The following is a 20,105-nucleotide window of genomic DNA, read 5'->3' on the forward strand; positions in this document are numbered from 1 at the left end:
TAAAACTGTATGTTCATTTGTTGAAATCAGACATGAGAGTGAAAAATATTAATTGAATCTTTACTCACCTCTGAGTTACTCTGATAAAAGTGTAATATTAATGTATATTAATATAATATACGGTACTGTTATGTAATCATGTAATATTAGTATTTGGCTTATAAAGATGTGATCATTACGTGAGATTGATAAAAGCTGGAAACCTTTAATATGAATTTAGTAAGTGTGTGCTTTATGTCAGCTGTTTTTCATATTGTAGCATTGACTTAACAGCAGCAGCAACAACAACAACAACAACCAAAAAAAAAAAAAAAAAAAATCTGATATCCTAAAAATATGTATGCTTGCTTTGAAATACAATAGAAAGCGTGTTTTAATTCAAATTGAAAGCATATTTTTTCGGCATAAATTTTTTAAAAGGAGAGGCATGCTGTATTTTTTGGTTCATTTAAAAAATATTACGCCGTAGATGCTCTTGATGCGAGTCATCTAGTGTCTTAGTAATGTATTATTTTGGGGCTTCAGTTATAGAGGTACTGAAGATAAAAAAATGGCTTAAAAAACTTAGATTTAAATATTGATTATGATGTGCAGATTAAACAGCTGGGATTTTGTAATGAAAGATGTAATGAACATCACAACTACTAACAAATAAAACTTGTTAGTAAATTTAAGTTTTAATGTAATACAAATTTTTCTTAACTATAATTAAGCCTTTTATTTTATTAGAATTTTTAAACTCTTAGCTTTTTTTATGTTCATATTAACTTTCATTATATATGTGTGTATGGGTGTATGTGTACATATATATATATATATATATATATGTATACACATTAAAAGGAACTTAATAAGAGGCAAAAATTAAAAATAAATTTTTTATACCTGTCCTGCGCTATAGCTGCAGGGTTGAAGTAAAATAACTTAGAGCATCTAAAGTTAAAAGGAAATTGGAGTCAAAGCAAGGCAATTCCTCAACAATATTAATAATTGCATTCTTGTATAAGAGGTTTAACACAATATCTAAACAATTCAAAATTAAAAGGATCACAGTAGTACAAACTCGAAAGCTAAAATAGCAAAAGGGAAGAAATATACAAGAAATCAAAATATAAAAATTAATCTCCTTTTACTGAAACTCCAATTCAGAACTCATTAGGGGAAAATAAATTATAGCTTCATAAAAGTTGATTAATATTCTTCGAAAACATGTTTCTTTCTCGTGGTTCATTTCAGATCAAAAACTGAAAAAAGAAACAAATTGTCATTGCATTAAAATTCATAAAACAGAAAAAAAAAAAAAAAAAAAAAAAAAAAAAAAGTGAATCTCAAATGTACCAGGATTTTCTCTACACGCCTTTGAAACACTTGGAAAAAAGAATAAAATATAACATTGTATCAAATTGACTACACAAAAAAAACCATAAATCTTTACATCATGTAGTGGGTAGCGCATCATGCAGCTGCCCCACAGGTCCGGGGTTCGATCCCTGGGCTGGACAATGTTCTCAGCCTTTCATCCCTTGAATGGGTTGATAAAATGAGTACCAAGTTCACTTGAGGACTAAACACCATGGGTCCTGTGACAAGCTGACTGTTTGTCCAGGGCATATACTGATGCACTCCAGGGCCCAAGGTCAAGAAAGCAGATTTCAGGGCACTGCAGGTCGTGGCCTACTAAGGCTGTTGCGCCACTGAGTTTAGTTTACATTATGTAAAATGACCATTTGGGAAAAAAAAAAAAATAAATAAATAAAGTGGTCAAGAAATATTATATGCAAATCCGAAATTCAAAATCAAATATGAATATAGAGCGCAATACAAATGTACTTTAAACCAGACGGTCATTTAAACAATACTCTGAAAATGGGTGGTCCCCAATTATGCTTAACTAAACATTTAATTCCAAGAAAATGAAAAACTTTTCAGAGATTGCTTTAAATAATAAAAGGAAATCTGAACCTACTTTTGCAGAAAACTAAAAGCGTATTAGAAACAAAATTGAAAAAAAAAAAAAAAAAAAAAAAACGCAGACTTGCTGAAATTATATGACGACCTTCAAACAAAAATTTAATTAATTCTGCAGATGACCAAACTGTGTTTCTTGTAGAATTCATAGTTGCTCTGGAGAAGCAGAAAATGGTAGTTCTTGGAAAAAGTATGTGATAAGATTCAAAGTTAATTTTGAAGTCAAACAACAAAAATCAGCGTTATATTTTCAAATTCTCTCAGGACTAGTTTCGATGGTTTTACCGAACCATCATCCTCAGCTACAAAAGCGCAAATGAACGAGATAAGATATAATGATGAGATAAGATAAGAAAGCTTGGACAGGAGATAAGCTACTGGCACCATCTGTTGATGAAACCAGAGCTAAAACATAATTTCTTCAAAGGCTGAAGGCAAAGATGGATTGGAATTAGGCTCATTAACTAGAACAGAAAGATTTTTTTTGAAAGTGTGTGTGTTGTTTGACTTCTAAATTAATATTTGTTTGGCGTGTTATTGTATCTTAATTAAGATTCAAAGTGTCCAATAGCAGAAGTAAGTATTTAAATGTGTTAAAAAAATCGTATCCTGTTAAACTTTGTGTGCAGGGTTATCAGACTTGGGTGAGGTCGTAAAAATTATTACCATGAGGAAGGGTATTCGTCAACTCCAAAATGGCGGCATTAAGAAACTTCTTAAAGATGCTGTTTTCTGTAAAATCTTAAAAGGTGAAAGTAGTACTGGCTCAGATTTGCGGAAAAGGAAAAATATATGTTATAAAAGATAAAAGTCTTCATGTAATCGGGATAGAAAACATCTTTGAAACTAAAAAGCCCCATTTTTTTTGGTAAAAGCAAGAATATTTGTCAGAATAAATTTTAAAATAGTGGAAAGAAAGTATACATAATAATTGGAGGGGAAAAGAAATGGAATCTTTGTACATATTTACATTAAATTTCTTATTGTAGTCATCCAACTTTTACCTTTGATTAATGTTTAAGTAATAATTATCATATTGCTATAGATGAGAAATTAAAAAAAAGGTGGTTATACCAGCTTTCTGTAGAATTATAGAAATTTTTAAAAGAGGCGTTTTATTCTCTAAGAGAATTTTGACTAAATAATTGATTTCTTGTAAGTATTCGACTTTGTTGCAAATATTTTTTATTTTAAGGAGTTGAGTATGTTTGGTATTTAGTATTACTCTTTTGGAGATAATTGGTGTGCCAATGGATAAGTTAATTAGTATTGAAATCAAAATTTCTTTTTTTGCAAATTGTGATATCTTTAAAATTGATAATTTGCAAATTAAAGTAATTAATATCTCCTTGTTGAAAGTTAGTGTTATTGAGTTTCAGACATGAAGGATAAATGTGATCGAATTCTATTTTATTGAAATTGTTGATTGCAATAATACCATCCATGTATCTGTAGATGTTAGTGTAATATGAACAATGTGCTTGAGATGATTGTTGTTGGAAATGAATTTCTTAGTCGAAAGGTGCAAATTACAAATAGCTGAACTAATGCTGGTTCCTATCGGAATTCTGTTGATTTGTTTAAAAAAAAGCATTATTAAAAGCAATGTAGTTTTTAAAAAGAATACTTTTTAAATATAGCTCTAATTCTTCTTTGGAAATAATCGTAATAATTTGTGGAAATAAATCTGGAAGAGTTGCAAGACTTCAAATAGTACTTCTAGTAACGGAAGAGCCGTGTATAACTTCTGAAAGTTGTAACAGAAAATATTTTTAATCTTTATAGTGCTATGCGCTTCTAGTACCAGTTTGTTATTATTAATTATCCAATTTAAATTGTGGTCTTGCATCTGTATATCTTTAATTAAGTTGTGAATTTTTTAAAAATATTTCAGCAAAACGGTTGTCTATTTTCTTCATGCAATTTCTGGTCGCATTAGCTATAAATCGAAATTTGACTGCCATTTTGTGAAATTTAGGCAATGCATGTAGTATCTGTTGTAAAGTATATTTGAGGTTATTTTAAGTTTTTGATGAATTGCAGTGAAACATCTTTGCAGGATATTCGTCGTAGTTTTATGTTTATAGGTAACTGCGTCGTAGTTACTTATACACTTAAAAATTTTTAATCAGATTATAGTAGAAAAGAACTTCATGGCAATTAAAAAAGAACTCCATGGTGCAGTTAATTATTTTTTATTAGTTCCAAATTATATATTAGTTTCAAAAACATTTTGTAACCTGATTACATGAAGACTTTTATCTTTTATAACATATACTTTTCCTCAACTTTGAGCCAGTACTACTTTCACGTTTTAAGATTTTACAGAAAGTAGCATCTTTTAGAAGTTTCTTAACGTTGCCATTTTGGAGTTGATGAACACCATTCGCCATGGTAATAATTTATTACGACCTCACACAAGTTTGACACCCCGACATGCAAAGTTTAATAGGATAGGATTTTTTGAACACGTTTAAATACTTACATCTGTTATTGGACACTTTAAACCTTATCGCATACTTTTCCCAAGAACTACCATATTCTGCTTCTCCAGAACAACTATGAATTCTACAAGAAACACAGTTTGGTCATCTGTAGAATTAAGTAAATTTTTGTTTGAAGGTCGTCATATGATTTCAGTAAGTTTGCATTTTTTCAATTTTGTTTCTAATAGGTTTTCAGTTTTTGCAAAAGTAGGCTCAGATTTGATTTTATTATTTAAAGCAATCTCTGAAAAGTTTTTCGTTTTCTTGGCATTAAAAGTTTAGTTAAGCATAAACAGGGACCGCCCATTTTTAGAGTATTGTTTAAGTGGCTCTTTGGTTTAAAATATATTTGTCTTGAGCTTTATATTTATATTTGATTTTTAATTTCAGATTTGCGTATAATATTTTTAGACCAATTATTTTTTTTTTTTTTTTTTTTTTTTTTTTGCGAATGGTCATTTTACATAATGTAAAATGAGATTAACTTTCTTCAGTTTTATACAAATTTCAATGTAATAAAAATTTGGGTACTTTTCCGTTTTTCTGGGGGCAAACGATAAAGTCTCCAATAATGGTACAACTTACCAAACGGAATATCTTCACTGGTAAACTTTTACGCTTCATTTTCAAAACAAGTCGCAGCCATTTCTTATCAGATTGATTGTTTCATTCAATACTGGCATGCAATTACATAGAATTTTTAAAAAAGATAGTTAAATTTTATAACCTAAGACCATTTGCAGTAATTAAGCTAATTAGAATGCAATCATACCGCTCACCCGAAGGCGAAAATATAGGAAAGGCAAAATTAAGGGTTGAATTCATCAGTTCTAATGAGAGTGCACTAGCGAATTAAAGCACTGTGGTTTTACATAATTTCTGAGTAAGCTATTCGTACGAATTCAAATAATTCTAGCATTTAAAATTTTATTTCAGATTAAGATTTAACTTGAAATTAAATCATATTAATATGTTTATGCCTTCAAAATAAAAAATTCTTAGAACTAAAAGTTTTTATGTGTATATTGTGTGCTATCGCCAATAAAGTCTGCTTGGCGAGATTTGTGCCGGCGAAACGGAAAAGTACCAAAATTTCTTTTTTTTTGGCTTTTGATCTTAAATGAACCAGGAGAAAGAAACACGTTTTCGAAGCATGTTAATCAACTTTTATGAAGCTATAATTCATTTTCCTGTAATGAGGTCTGAATTGAAGTTTCAGTAAAAGGAGATTAATTTTTATATTTTGGTTTCTTGCATATTTTTCCATTTTGCTTTTTTAGCTTTCGAGTTTGTACTACTGTGATCCTTTTAATTTTGAATTGTTTAGATATTGTGTTAAACCTCTTATACAAGGATGCAATTATTAATATTGTTGAGGAATGACTTTGCTTTTATTATAATTTACTTTTAACTTTAAATGCTCTAAGTTTCTGTATATTCATACACACATATCCATACATACATTTATACATGCATATATACACTCTATAGCAAAAAAATCGACATAAGAAGGAATCATCCGATTGCTTTGAAATTTCGTATGCATAAATGTTTTGATCAAATATGCAAATGATTAAAATTTGGTGTCCAATGAATTAATAGTGCAATCTGCAGCACATTGGAACTGAAAATCCAGCAGATGTATATAAGGAGCTGTTCTTGAACTATTGTTAAAAATTTCTGTGGCATTGCGATTTAGGATACCTTTCAACAACTGAAAAAAATGCCTCATCGTAGGATTCAGGCTCATTGCGAGCAACTGTCAGAGTTTGAAAGAGGTCGTATCATTGTGTTGAGAGAGGCAGGTTGGGCAAATCTGAGAATCACTTGTTATATGAGTCGAAATGATGCGGCGATTAGAAGATACTAGCACGAATGGGTGGAGAATGGCAGATTTCAGTGTCATGATGGTAGCGGTCGTTCTAGGACCATGACAGATCGGGGGGATACAGGGATTGTCAGATCAGCTGTTGCAGCCCCTGATTCATCACTATCAACCCGCACACAAGTGTCCATCTTGACCCATTCACAGACGGCTGATAGAGCGAAATTTAAGCTCATACTGACCGTTGTGCCACCTGCCACTCATGCGTGCACACTGTCGAGACAGATTACAGTGGTGCTTGGCTCGATCAGTTTGGAATGATGCTGACTGAGTACGTATGGTCTTTAGCAACGAATCCCGCTTCCAACTGTGTTGTGATGATCATCGAAGATGTGTCTGGAGATGCTGAGGGCAGCGTGCTGATCCTGCTTTCACTATTTCACGCCACACAGGTCTTCAACCAAGAGTTATGGTCTGGGGTGCCATTTCTCTTGATAGCTGGACTCTTTGGCCATCATTAGAGGCACAATTACAGCACTACAATACGTTGACGAGATTCCGAGATGTGTTTTGCTACCATTCCTTTTGTAGTACCCAGGCGTTATTTTTCAGCAAGATAATGCCAGACTACATACGGCACGTGTTGCTATGAACTGTCTTACAGCTTGTCAAACACTTCCTTGGCCAGCCAGATTTCTCTCCCATCGAGCATGTCTAGATTGTGATGGGAAGGGGACTGCATCTACCAGGGAATGTTGATGACCTAGCTTGACAGTTGGAGCAAATTTGTCAAGAACTATTGCAGGAGACCATCCGGGAGCTTTATCAGTCTATGCCACACCATGTGGCAGCTTGCATCCAGGCTAGAGCTGGGTCAACACCTTATTGAGCTCATTACTTTGTAACTATGTAACTCTGAAATAAATCATTCAATTATTCTGAAATATTAATAATTTTTTTTTTCTGTACATAATCTTCCTATCCACCAATTTTTGTCTCCATTGGACAACTTCTTTTAAAGTGTCGATTTTTTTTTGTTATGGAGTATATATATATATTACATTTTTGTTGAGCAAAATAGAAAAACCATGCTGGAAAGCTATTACACAAACTGTAGATAGTTGATGGCATTTGTCTTAACCCATTAGCCGCTGGTGTTGCGTTGACGTAACGGGCAAAATAAATGCGTATATAAATATAACAATCTAAGATATTTTATACCAGCAGATGATTTTGTGTAGGGAATATTATGAAGATTATTTCTGTAAAAAATATTTGCCTTCAAACATTATTTTTTTTATAATAATTAATCTCATACTTTAAGCAAAATTTCTGACCGGGTATTTTTGCTGAAAATATTTAACGAAAGAATCGCCGTCTTTATGAGTGATCTATTTTTAGTCAAGGTCACCGTTTATCAGAACATTACATCAGTCAGATGTTTATATTTGTGTTGGGAAGGAAGTGAAAACAGATGTTGCAGGAAACGGGTAGTCAATCTCCTTTTTCACTCCTTTCTTTTGATGTTCTGGTTGTTTAAAAATGCCTATAACGAGGTATTTTACATTAGAAGAAGCCCTTCAAAGATTTTTTGATGAAGAAACAGATGATGTTATTGTTAATAATGACCAGAATGAATGATATTGTTGTTGTTTCCCCCAAAATTGCAGAAGCTAGTGACGAAGAAGAAAGGAATGGCAATATTTTAAATAATGATAATGATATTTTACCAAATGATACTGCTGGGGAAGTTGAAATTCATGTAAGAAGTAAGTTTCAGCCTTCTAAAAGCAGTTATAGTCATACTAAAAAGTTTAAAAAGCAGAAGACTGAAATCTTGAAGTAGATAAAAATGAAGCTGTTAGTTATGTCTCAGGAAGAACATGAAGAAAGAGATAGAAGAGAAATTATAAAAGACAAAATACAAGGTAAAACTAGTACACAGATTTTTGATTTTCTTTTTGGTTTAGACATTTACTCTCTTCTCGTTGAACAGATAAATATATATGCTCAGCAAAAAGAAAACTGCCCAGAATTTATTGCATCTGAAGCCTATACAGATTTATCGGATCTTGATTTATCGGAATATTATTGCTTACAGGATATCATTCTTTACTTCAAGGAAAAAATGTATTGGTCTTTTGATAAGGACATTTCTGTTCCTGTTGTACGAGAATCGATATCACATTTGCAGTACAGGAATATGAAGCAGAATTTGCATTTGACAATACTGATAAATTATGTGAGGTGAGACCATATCTAAACTTACTAAATATCACCACTTTTTACTACTAGAAATATAAAAGTCTCTTTTAGATTTCAGATGCGAGAATGCATTATTCCTTTTGAAAACGCCTATTGAGAGTGTAGAATTAGCCAGAAATAGATCAGCAACAGGAAGACTAGTAAATTCAGCATTCAAAAACCATTGCATGGAGATGGTAGACATTTTATCGTAAAGTCTGTTGATAATAAAAGACTTTTTTGTAAAGAGTACCATAGCCAGATTGTTTATAGATGCAAAGTATGTAATGTAGCTTTACATCATGACTGTAATCAAGCTTTTCATGCTTAAATCTTTCAATTGCAATAATCTGTATTTATAAAAGAAATACAATGTATATTTTAATATTAAATTAATTACAAGTAAAGTGATTTGTAGATTTATAAAACGTTATACAGCTAAAAAGTAATCCTGCACTCCACTCAAAAAGAAACATCACACGAGTACAATCCTACTCGCTAAACATCCGTAGTCTTATTCTGCTGACGTTGCACGAACGCAACATTCGCTTTTTCCACAGGTAAGAGCATTTTTTAAATTTTCAATGTAAATTTATGTTATAAATGCTTAATTTAATATTTGTTATTATTTTCATGAGAAAAGAAACATTCCTTATAGTTTTGGTGGTTAATGGGTTAAAACAAGCAAGTATTTTTTTTGGGGTGGGGTGGGGAAGGGGAAAATGTCTGAAAGTAAAACTGCAGAAATTTTAGTGAAGGTAATTATGGACAGTGGGACTGACAATTCAATAATATTTATGGAATGTTGGGAAAAATATTTGATGCAACATTAGACAAGAATAAACATATGTTACTGGAGACATTTTGTAACCCCTCTCCCCCCAAAAATAAAAAAATCGTGGCACCAAAAAATTATCACCAAGAATATGTGACTCATTGCAACTGATGATAGCCAGTGTTAAGTAAAGATGTAATAGTAAATATGAAATGATTGTAAAGTAGTTTGTGAAATCTTAAATTGAATTTTACTTTCTTATAGTTAATATAAAAATTATTTTTTAAATGTGTTCAGTTTTATTATATAATGTCAGTATTAGAATTGGATTACAAAATAGAATTTATCAATGTTTTTTTAAAAGGAATTTCAGTATTCTGAATTAAAAATATTAGAAACATTTCTGGAATTAAAATCTGCTGGATGTTATTTTCAGGATTATTATTTCCATATGCTAAAGATTTAGATATTTTAAATCATTAATAATGTATAGCATAATATCTAACGTTACATGATTTATTCATGAAATAATAATAAGAGTCTGCTTTTTAATTAGTTATTATTTTTAAATTAATTTTTTAAGTTTTGAATTTTTGTGTATTTTCTATTCTTATTCTATATTTCTCTTTTGTGGTACTTATGTTTTATTTTCTACATGCAGAAAGAAGAAGCTTTTAATCCCACTACATTTTTCCTTGTGTTATTGCCACCTATTATGTATGAATCAGGATATAACTTACATAAAGTGAGTAGAATATTTATCTCTGCAAAACAGTCACAGTGCGATGTAGTTTAAGTCATTTATGATCAAAATGATTGTTGCTATGCTTAAATTTTTTACCAGTTTTTCTCTCCTTATTCAATACAATTGTTAAATTATTAAAAAAAGGTCATGTTATACCAATTTCTGTTGTACAAAAACAAAGAAGTGAGATGGTTAAGTTCCAAAACTGTAATTTTTCATTTTGTAACTATCAGATACATAGATTATTCTAAAATTATTAATAACTTTTTTGTCATTCATAAAACTTAAATGAAATAAGATTGCAGTCAGTTTCCCTATTTTTGTTTGATGATTAATTTCTTTTTGTAAAGTCTCACTTGGTAGATTTAGATCATGGCTGAGATTAGTAGCCATTTCTATAATCAGTTCTCTCTTCGATAAAAACTTATTAAACTCCCCAAATTTTTTTAACATAATGAAGCAACAAAACATAACAGACATTCCCCACCTAATGAATGAATTCTGTTCTGAACAACCATTTGTTCATTATGTTATATGTTAATATGAATTTGTTTGTAAAACTAGGTTTGCTATGCTTTTCTCCTAATGTTCATAATATAAGAGCTTTAAATGCTATCAAACAATTAAAAATCGCAAAACACATTGTGGTGTTGCGCGGCCCCAACTTGCCCGCAACAATAGTAGTGACTGCTATGAACTGGAAAGTACACAAACTCTTAAGAAGGGTTTAATTCCCTTTTTATTCCACTTTAGAAGTTACAGATGTGTTCACTTGACACTCACAAACTACGCCGACCCAGCGGTTAAATAAAAATAAGAAATTACAACTAAAAATGAATAATAACAAGTCACTACCTACAAGGCTGTCTAAACGTCACTAACTTAACCGCGTTCTAAGATACAGCTGAGATTTCAGCAAACTTTCTGAATAAAAAGTTGAAAGATTCAACTAACGGCCGAAGCAAGCACACAGGCCGAAACGTGCGGTTCTTAAATTTCTACCTAGCAACCTTCACGCTCGTGAATCAAGAAAGCACACCTACAAACTTGTTTCCCTTCTATTTAACTCAAAATTACTTCTGCTAAAAATTTGAATACTTTGCGCGTTCTACTAAAATTTACATACTCTGGCATTGGCAATTCCAGGGGAAAGTAAGGCTTGACAGGAAAGATAGCTTAAAATAAATGTTAGTTAAAATAAATATAAACCCTACATTTGCCGCTGCCAGAATTTAGTAAACTTGGAAGCAGGTCCTAGAAACGACCTGTTGAAAAGTTTCCATATTCTGAACTAAAATTCAAGAGTCTTGTTTACATAAAACAAACTGTTTTCTCAAAACTTAGAATAAATTTCTGTAGATAATCATTTTACCATCTCTTCTTAGGAACCTTTCCTGGACTTCAGCAATCAATCTGTTCTCTTCCTTCCAGCATCTGGAAGGAATAAGTATCAGTATCTTTTAAATACATTTTAATTTACACTTTCTTAACACTGGATAAAGTTTTTGTTTTTGATCGTTTTATTTTCCTTAATTAACTGCTTAATTCACATTCATTCAAGTATTCAAGCATGAATACCCTGGTTCTCCACCATGTGTGATGTCAAACGGGAATATTCGTGTTTTAGTATTGTTACACTTCCCGTAACCACAATGATTGGTTAGAATTCAAGAACCAAATAGACACACCTTAATCGACATACTGAAACTCGATGAGCTATTTTTAACATTCTTAAAATTCAAGTGTAGGTGGAGAACCCTACAAAACACATTCATTCTAAATTCCCCCTCATTCATCTTTAGACATCAGGCTTTCGCTCTAAAGCATGATTTTATCTACAGTTTAATACTTAAATTTGAATTCATTTCTTTCGAGTATTTACTTTTAGCATCTAAAATTTTATGCTTCTAGACTAAATTCTACTTTTACATAACTTTCAAGTATTTACGTATATTTACAAAATTCTAATACATATGATTTTTACACTTTACCATAAAATGAATAAGATAAAAATAAAATTTTACTTCACGCATTCTTCGCCAAGCTGGTGGCACTGAAACTAAAGTTCTCATTAATACAAGAATACGAAGTTATTTTACTTTCGGCCCAATTTTGGCTTTAACATAACAGAATTAGTCTTTCGACCAACAGAAACTGCTTGTTCTTAGATTTTATACTTAAAGAAAATAATACTTTTGCCTTAGCTAAATAAAGTAAAACAAAACTAAGTCTCAACCGAGACAAACTGACTTCTGTCAAAACATAGGACTTCGTATTTACGCATAACATTTCAGAACAAAAGAAAAATTTATAGAAGATTTTAACTTATCTTTGAGTTTTCGATGATTGGAACTCCGACATCCTCTTCCGGCAGAACAGCTCCCATGTTATGGAGGTCATAGAAGTCAGTCGTCTCCTTTGTGTTCTTCGAGTTTCGTCCATGGTAATTTTTCTTTTTCGCCCTCTGTACGCCGGCCTCTTGGAGTAGTAGTTGTCGGGTTCCTTTCTTTTCCGTTTTGCCCCTAGATGGCTGGTCTTGGCGGCCTCCGGTCTGGAATCGTGCTTGAATTTCTTCTGTTGGTGGTGGTCTTTTCGTTCCTCCTGCTGTCTTTTTGTTCTCGTGAACGGCGGCCTTGTACGTTCCTGACTATCTGACCCTGGAAGGAAGTGTTTTCCTCGACGCAGAATTTCTACTGCGATACGTTGTAACTGGCCTTTTCCTCTTTACCAAAGATTCTTTACACGCCGGCTTTGCTTTCTTGTATTTCTTAAATGCTGGAGTCTGAACATTTTCCTTTCTTCTTTTCGGGACCATCGCATGACTTGTAGAAGGGCTAGGTTCCTCTTCTGTTCTCTGCTTCTTGGGTGGTGGAGCGGGTGACGTTACTTCTGGACCTTCCACTTCTTTTGCGCTTGAGTCTTGCAAGAAACTTTTAAGGATTTCAAAATCATTTTGATTATAATATTTTTTCACCTGGTCGGGACTTACTTTACAGATTTCCCCTCTCTGGTTCTTAAGGTACAATACGACTCCCTTGATTTCCTGAATTACATAGGGGCCTTCAAATTTTGGAGCTAACTTTGCAGTAAAATTGTCTGGGGCACTTGATAAAGAAAATTTCCGCTTCAACACTTTATTCCCAACTTTAAAATCTGCTTCAGGGCTTTTTCTATCATAGTACAATTTCTGTCTATTTCTTGCCATATCCGAGCTTTTAACCGCCTGATCAATGAGTTACATAACTTTGACATTCAAGGAGAATTTGGAGATAGAATGCTGCTGTGGCTGTTCTGTTTTTTTTTTTCTTTTTTGGTACATATCATGACAATTCATAAATTTTTATTTGTAATTAAAGGATACATAACCCATAATTGATCTATAAACTGTGGTGACTATACTCCACAGATAAAATCCAAGTGTAAAACATTTTTCATGGAAAGATGTAGACAAGTCCATGGGAATTTCCATACGTTCTCCAGTATTTACTGAAGAATTGCACCATCCAGAGTCTTCAATATGTAGACATCATAAGCTATGCATGTGAAGTGATAGTGCTTCATTAATGATGTAGGTAGTCAGCTGCACAGTCATTTATCTCTTAACTGCTTGTAATATTATTAGAGGTGCTACAGTCGTGGAAATATTTGTCCATAATTAAGAGGATTCTTGATTTGGAATGATGATTTTTGATTTAGATGATTGCTTCAGGAAGGGCATAGGCAGGCCACCTTGATCAATTGCTTGTTATTCCTTGCTTTCCTTATAAATCAGCTGTTGCTGCATTTTGCCCGTTTTGATATCGAGAAGGAAGCCAGTCTTGATATCAAGAAACTCTTCTGCTTGCTGTTTTGATAACTTTGGACAGCTACTGAATGGTATTTATCCGATCTTGTGCTCTATACTAAGTTGTTTTAAGTGTGCATATCAAAAGTACTGGGATCCAGAAGACTAATGATGTAGTTGCAAATCAACTGATATTTTCAAAGTATAGTTTTAGTAGTTATATAGGTTTTACTGAGAAATCTGACAAACTTACTTTCTATCCTCTTCATCTGCACTTTACTGTCCCATTGCTCATTTTTTGATGCATGCTGTCAGTTCTTATAAAGTGTTTATGCAATTCATATATTAAGTTTGCATTATAAATTTCATTGGTACTTCACATAAAGATTATTTTGTATTTATGAGTCTAACATTATCTGCATGAACCTTGTCACACACTTGGCCTTTTCCTCTGAAGCAACTATCTCATGTTAGGGCTAGGTAAGGATTACTTCTCAAGGCAAACAAATATGCTTTGATTATAAATAAAATTCTTCAAAGCTACTATTACAAGACATAGAATTTTACTTTCTTATTTAAGTTTTACTCAGCATGAAATTTGCGAATATAATTTTAGAACATTCTGCATATATTTGTTAAGAATATCAGTGATTGATCAAAGGGTTTTATACTAAATAATCAGTTTGTATTCCTGTTTTGTGAAATTTTGATATTATGCAATGTATAACATTAAAGTATTAATGAAGAATTTTTTAAAATTTGTATTTTTAAAAGTTTTTTTTTTTTTTTTTTTTTTTTTTTTTTTGTGTGTGTGTGTGTGTGTGTGTGTATGTGTATGTGTAAAATGCTTTTAATTATGCCTAGGGAAGTAAACTAAATATTTTCAGAATAATTTTTTATTTTTTTTTATCTGCTGCTTTATTTTAGAAATACAAATTTTGATTCTTTACATTTTTTTATTAAATACCTGTTTTTAAGATGCCTCTTTTTAAAAATTAAATATTATGCATTACATAACATTAAAATATTAATAAAGGACTTTTCTTGTATTTGGAGGTATTTTTCTTTAAAATGCTTTTAATAATTTGTGGAGGTATTTCTATGAAAGAGGAAACTGAGTATACCATAAAATTGTTTTCTATGTATGTTCATATGCCAAGAATGAGTTTTGTTCTTTTCTTACAAGTTATATGCATTTGTATTCTTTTCATCTCTTAATGAATTTTTTATATAATTAAAATCTCTTTGGTATTTATTATTATCCTGTGAACCGTGGAACCATAAAAGTTGGTGGAGATCTCCTGGCCAAAATTACTCCAGTCATTCCTGTGGAATTCTGAGAGAAATTAGGCTTCTTCATTTACTAAACAATTAATATCCAACTAATTTTATTAAATAAATTTAATTTTAAAATGCTGCCCAAGAATTTTTCTATTTCTAAACATGTCATTTCTTGCCAAGGTTTGAAAACAACATTTAATAGAAGTATCTGAAAAATTATGTGAGGAAATGCCTCTAACTAGTAAGGTACCAGAAATTAAAAAAATAACCACTGAAAGTCAGTTTTACCATGAGGAAGACGCTAAATTAATTCTAAACCGAATAATTGCTGAACACCTGGCTCAAGAAGCGAGAAAAGAACACCTGACTCAAGAAGCGAAAGAACACCTGGCTCAAGAAGCGAGGGAAGAACGCCTGGCGCAGGAAGTGAGAGAAGAACATCTGGCTCGAGAAGCAAGGGCATATGAATTAGAAATAAAGCGATTTGAAATTGAAAATCAAGTAATTTGAGCTAGAGAATGAACAACAAATATAGTAGAATCAAGGAACAAAATCCAGTTGTCACAATTTACCATAAAGTTTGACAAAAAAAGGATGAAATGGGACTATATTTGATAAATTTTGAGAGAAAAGCTGAAATGGCCAAAATTCCTAAGAAATATTGTCGGCTTATCTTTTGGGTGTTTTACCCACCGAAATCTCCAATACATTAGCCAGAGAACCATCTGAAGATGCACCTAAGTATGAATATGTGAAAAATCTAATCTTAAGAAGATATAACCTTAAAAGTGAAAAGCTGAAACAGTGCTTTTATCAACATCGAAAGACTCTTGAAAAATCTTGGAGAAATTATGCTCAAGAACTTTATAGTTATTTTTTGGAGTGGATTGCGGATTTAAAAATTAAGACATTTGAGAATATGAAAGATTTAATAGTTACTGAGCAAATTAAATATAGGATTCCAATGGAAGTAAATGATCATTTTCTCGACCAATGGATGAAATTAAAAACTCCATATGAGCTAGCAGAAAAATTAGACGAGTATGAGAGTATTAAACAGAGCTTTAAAAGGGTAAAACCCAGAAAACATGGTTTAAAACTTCAAGAAAGTCATCAAAATGCGAACAAAATGCAAAGTGTTTATCATAATAGACATAATCCTAAAGAATTCTCAAAAGAATTTTAATCCTAAACCTATAATTGAGACAGAATACATTAATAAAATTAATGAAATGGAATTTGAGAAACGGACACAACCTCGTTGTTATAAATGCGGATACTACTTGCATCTTTGACCTCAGTGTAATAAACTCAAGAAGAATTTAGAAACTGTAGCATCCAATGAAACTGTACCCTCAAATGAATTTTCCAAAAATAGTTTTGAGGATATTACGTCTCCATATACCAGCCTAGGTAAAGTAAATGGCTATAAAATGTCCATAGTTAGAGATATCAGTGCAACTTTGGATTTAATTTGCCAAAAATATCTACAGTCTTCCATGTATACACAGGGTTTGTACGGTCCTTAAGAGTCCTTAACTTTTTAAAATTGATTTTTGGTCCTTAAAAGTTCTTAATTTTGGCCAAAATCAGTAGAAGGTCCTTAATTTTAATCATCTGAAATTTCTCTCTGTTTTTATGACTGCCATTTTGAGTGTGAATTAGCATTTTGGAGGAATATTTTTGACAATTCACTGACGTTTATGGTTACCTTTTGAATGTGTTCATGGGTTATAATTTGTTTCTATTTCTAATATAAATGATGGGATACTCGAGTTTCTAAGCAAGAAGTGAAACATAAGTATTTCAAAATTAATTTTTTCTAATAAAGAGCTCTTAAACAACTTTTCGCTTTTGGGGTTGTGAATTCTTTTATTAAATGGTTCTAAATTTGACAACTTGTCAACATTTTGGCTATTTTAAGATCAGTTTCTGTAGAAAATTTTGGATTCCGAGATCTGAGAATTTTTGGGCGATTTTTTTAAAAATATCATAACATTAATAAATTTCATTAAAATAATGGTAATATATTAGAATTATATTTAAAAAATAACATTAAAATAAAAAATTTTATTTTTCGCTGTCATATTATAAAGTTTTATTTTGGAAACTTATTATTCAATATTTTAAATCTGAAAAATAAACAAGGTATATAGCTATAAAGCATAATTTACAAAACAGCTCTTAGCCCTTTAACTGTCAAGTTATTTTGATGATTTGGGTACACAAATTGTCAAATTTTTTTATTGGAAAAATCAAATGTTTAGTACAAAGTAAAATATACTTAAGTAGTTAAAAAATTGATATTTTGAATTACATGGGTAAAATTTGTTAAGTTTTGTAGCCACTGCATATTTGCTTGCGGCGGCTGCCACTCAACATGGCAGTTGTAAAGTTCGCTTCTAGTGGAGCATTATTTTCTAAAAATGAAAAAAAAAAAAAAAAAAAAAAAAAAAAAAAAAAAAAAAAAAAACATTTTTTAAAAAATAAATAAATAAAAGTGAATACCTATCAGTAGTTCTGTAATTCAGTCTTGTGTGGTACAACTGGAAACACTTTTCCAAGCACAAACCAACTCCACAATCACCACACCAGAATCGTGTTTCCTTCCTTATCTTTTTCCCATTTTTATCCTTTTTCGAACAGCACACTTTGCCCTGTCTTGTAGGCTCACGTTTCTCAGAACTGCAATCTGCATGTCTTCAAAATATCTGGATGCAGTTCCTGTGGCAAATCTTTGTTTAACCACAATTGTTGATGTTTTCCTTCTAATTTTTTGTCGAATGGGATTTCCAAAGAAGGTCCAAACCGACCAAGCCACATCTTTTACGAGTGCACTGACATTGAATTTGCTAGAAAAATTCAGAATTAAAGTTGTACGAAGTTCTGTTTACCACCCACAAAGCAATCCTGTAAAAAGGATGCATAGAACTTCTAAAAGAATTCTTGAAGAGAAAGAAAATACAGTAGTGGACTATATTAGTCGGAGGAATATGGGAAATAAAATGTTGTTCAGTAAGACGGGCAGGGTTATCTATTGTAGGTGGTCTGCCAACATTCTTTTGTCCAGAAGCTGCATCATCATATTTATGTAAAAGCTCTTCTACAACTTGGTTCGAAATTCTAAAAATGTAATATGTTTCCCAACTACATTTTCCATTTTTATAGAGCAAATATGAGTTCCAAAGTACCTTGTCTAGTAAATGTAAAAATATCTTTTTATAATATTTTTTCTGACGTTTTCAGATTGTTGGAGAAAGGATATTTCCTGATCACGGCGATCTACGCCACCCATAGTTAGACTGTAGCCAGAAACAGGCGTCGGCTTGAGTATATCTTCATTTTTTTTTTATTTTTGAGGCTGACGATGGAAGCATCATGAATACTGCTCATCAAACACACATCCTTCATCTTCGGTTGAAGAATCTAAATCATCTATATAACGTTTCAAAGAACTGCATGCCATTTTACAGCAAAAAGATCCCGTGCACTTTGAACCAAAGAAATTATAACCTCTAACCTTTGAAATCTTCAGTAAAGTGCTGTCATCTATTGAATTGAGCGCACATTAACTTTTCCTGAGATACAGTCAGGTTTGACAAAGAGATGAAGCCGAAATAAATGTCTCCCGATATATATTCGGGTATAATAATATGATGCACTCAAAAAAAATTACCTCGAGTGATACTCGGGCGTGACATTTTCGAACACCAGTGCATCTCGGGCATGATTGTTAAAAGGTTAATAAAAGCAAAATTAGCTATGTAATTAATTAAAATGTCTTCTTTTTAATTTTTTCATAATAAGTGTTTTCCCCATGTAATTGTCTCAAATTACATCATCCAACACCCATCAAGTAACCATCAATACCATCAAGTAAAACTTATTCTTTGCATCTACTGAGACTTATATATAAAACAACTTATCACCTCTGGTGCTTTAATGGCTGATTGGAACCTTAAAGTATATTAACTGGGTTACAACCTCTGGAACTCAGGGGCGTAGCTAGAGGAAGGCAAGGGGGGCATCTGTCCCCAGGCGCAGAATCCAAGGGGCGCCAAACTGATGTTACGACATTTTAAAATTAAATGTTTTCCATCCTTGGCAAGCAGTGGGGGATGCGAAACCTTCAGTTGTCCCTGGGCGCTGAAAACCTTAGCTACGACTCTGCTGGAACTCTACACAAAGCTGCATTAACTGCATTAAGCAGAGCTTGACTAACTTTCAACATTTGCCAACCGTGCCTACATCAGGCCTTTCAGGTTTGTTCCAATCAGCAGGTCTGTCTATAGACAAGCAGCAGAGGGACAACATTCAGTCTTTTGTTATGAATCATGCTGATTATGATCTCACTTCTCATTTTAACCTATGCCGTTTGACATAAAATCTCCTTACTATTTGCTAAACCTCTAGACTGACCAAGTATGTGACAAAATAAGACATTAAAAAAACAAACAGAAAAAAAAAAAAAAAAAACAGCATAAAGCTAACTATTTGTAAAATGTAAATGTCTCTTATCTTCTTTTAAATATGTCCAACTATTATAAGTGTAAAATATTTAATGCTACTTGATAAACTGCATGGAGTTTATTTTATTCTCAAACTTATTAATAATTATGTTAGTTAATTCATGTTTAGTAATAATGCTTACTACTTTGGGATTTATTTTATTTTTAGGATAGTATTACAAAAGAGAAATTCAGGCTTAGAATAATATTTTTAATTGAATTTATTCTGTTTCCATTTGCTCATAGATCCTTAATTTTTTTCATTAATGGTCCTCAAAAGTACTTAATTTCCGTGCGAAAAAATTAAGTATGTAAGTAAGAAAGTAAGAAAATGTGTACAAACCCTGATACAGGTGAGACTATGTGGATAAGAAAACCTCTGGAAGAACATCCAGTGTGCTTACCTTTGGCTGAGGTTGAGCTTGAATGTGATATTGGTCATATAATAACAAAGGCTGCAGTCTTTGCGCTCAATAGTGATGACTAAAA

The 20,105-nt window shown here is 31.9% G+C and overlaps 1 protein-coding gene across 1 annotated transcript in view; it reads left to right on the forward strand.

Moving 5' to 3' along the window:
- Positions 1 to 20,105, forward strand: part of Nhe1 (Na[+]/H[+] hydrogen exchanger 1) — a 134,957-nt gene that overhangs the window by 17,351 nt on the left and 97,501 nt on the right. The window contains exon 5 of the mRNA XM_085825100.1: positions 9,960 to 10,043. Within this exon, the coding sequence (XP_085681226.1) occupies positions 9,960 to 10,043 (84 nt within the window). The remainder of the gene's footprint in view (positions 1 to 9,959; positions 10,044 to 20,105) is intronic.

This window comes from Stegodyphus dumicola, chromosome 10 (genome assembly GCF_044657685.1).
Source record: "Stegodyphus dumicola isolate Sdum_Otavi_A_Nest chromosome 10, ASM4465768v1".
Classification (NCBI taxonomy): Eukaryota; Metazoa; Arthropoda; class Arachnida; order Araneae; family Eresidae; genus Stegodyphus; species Stegodyphus dumicola.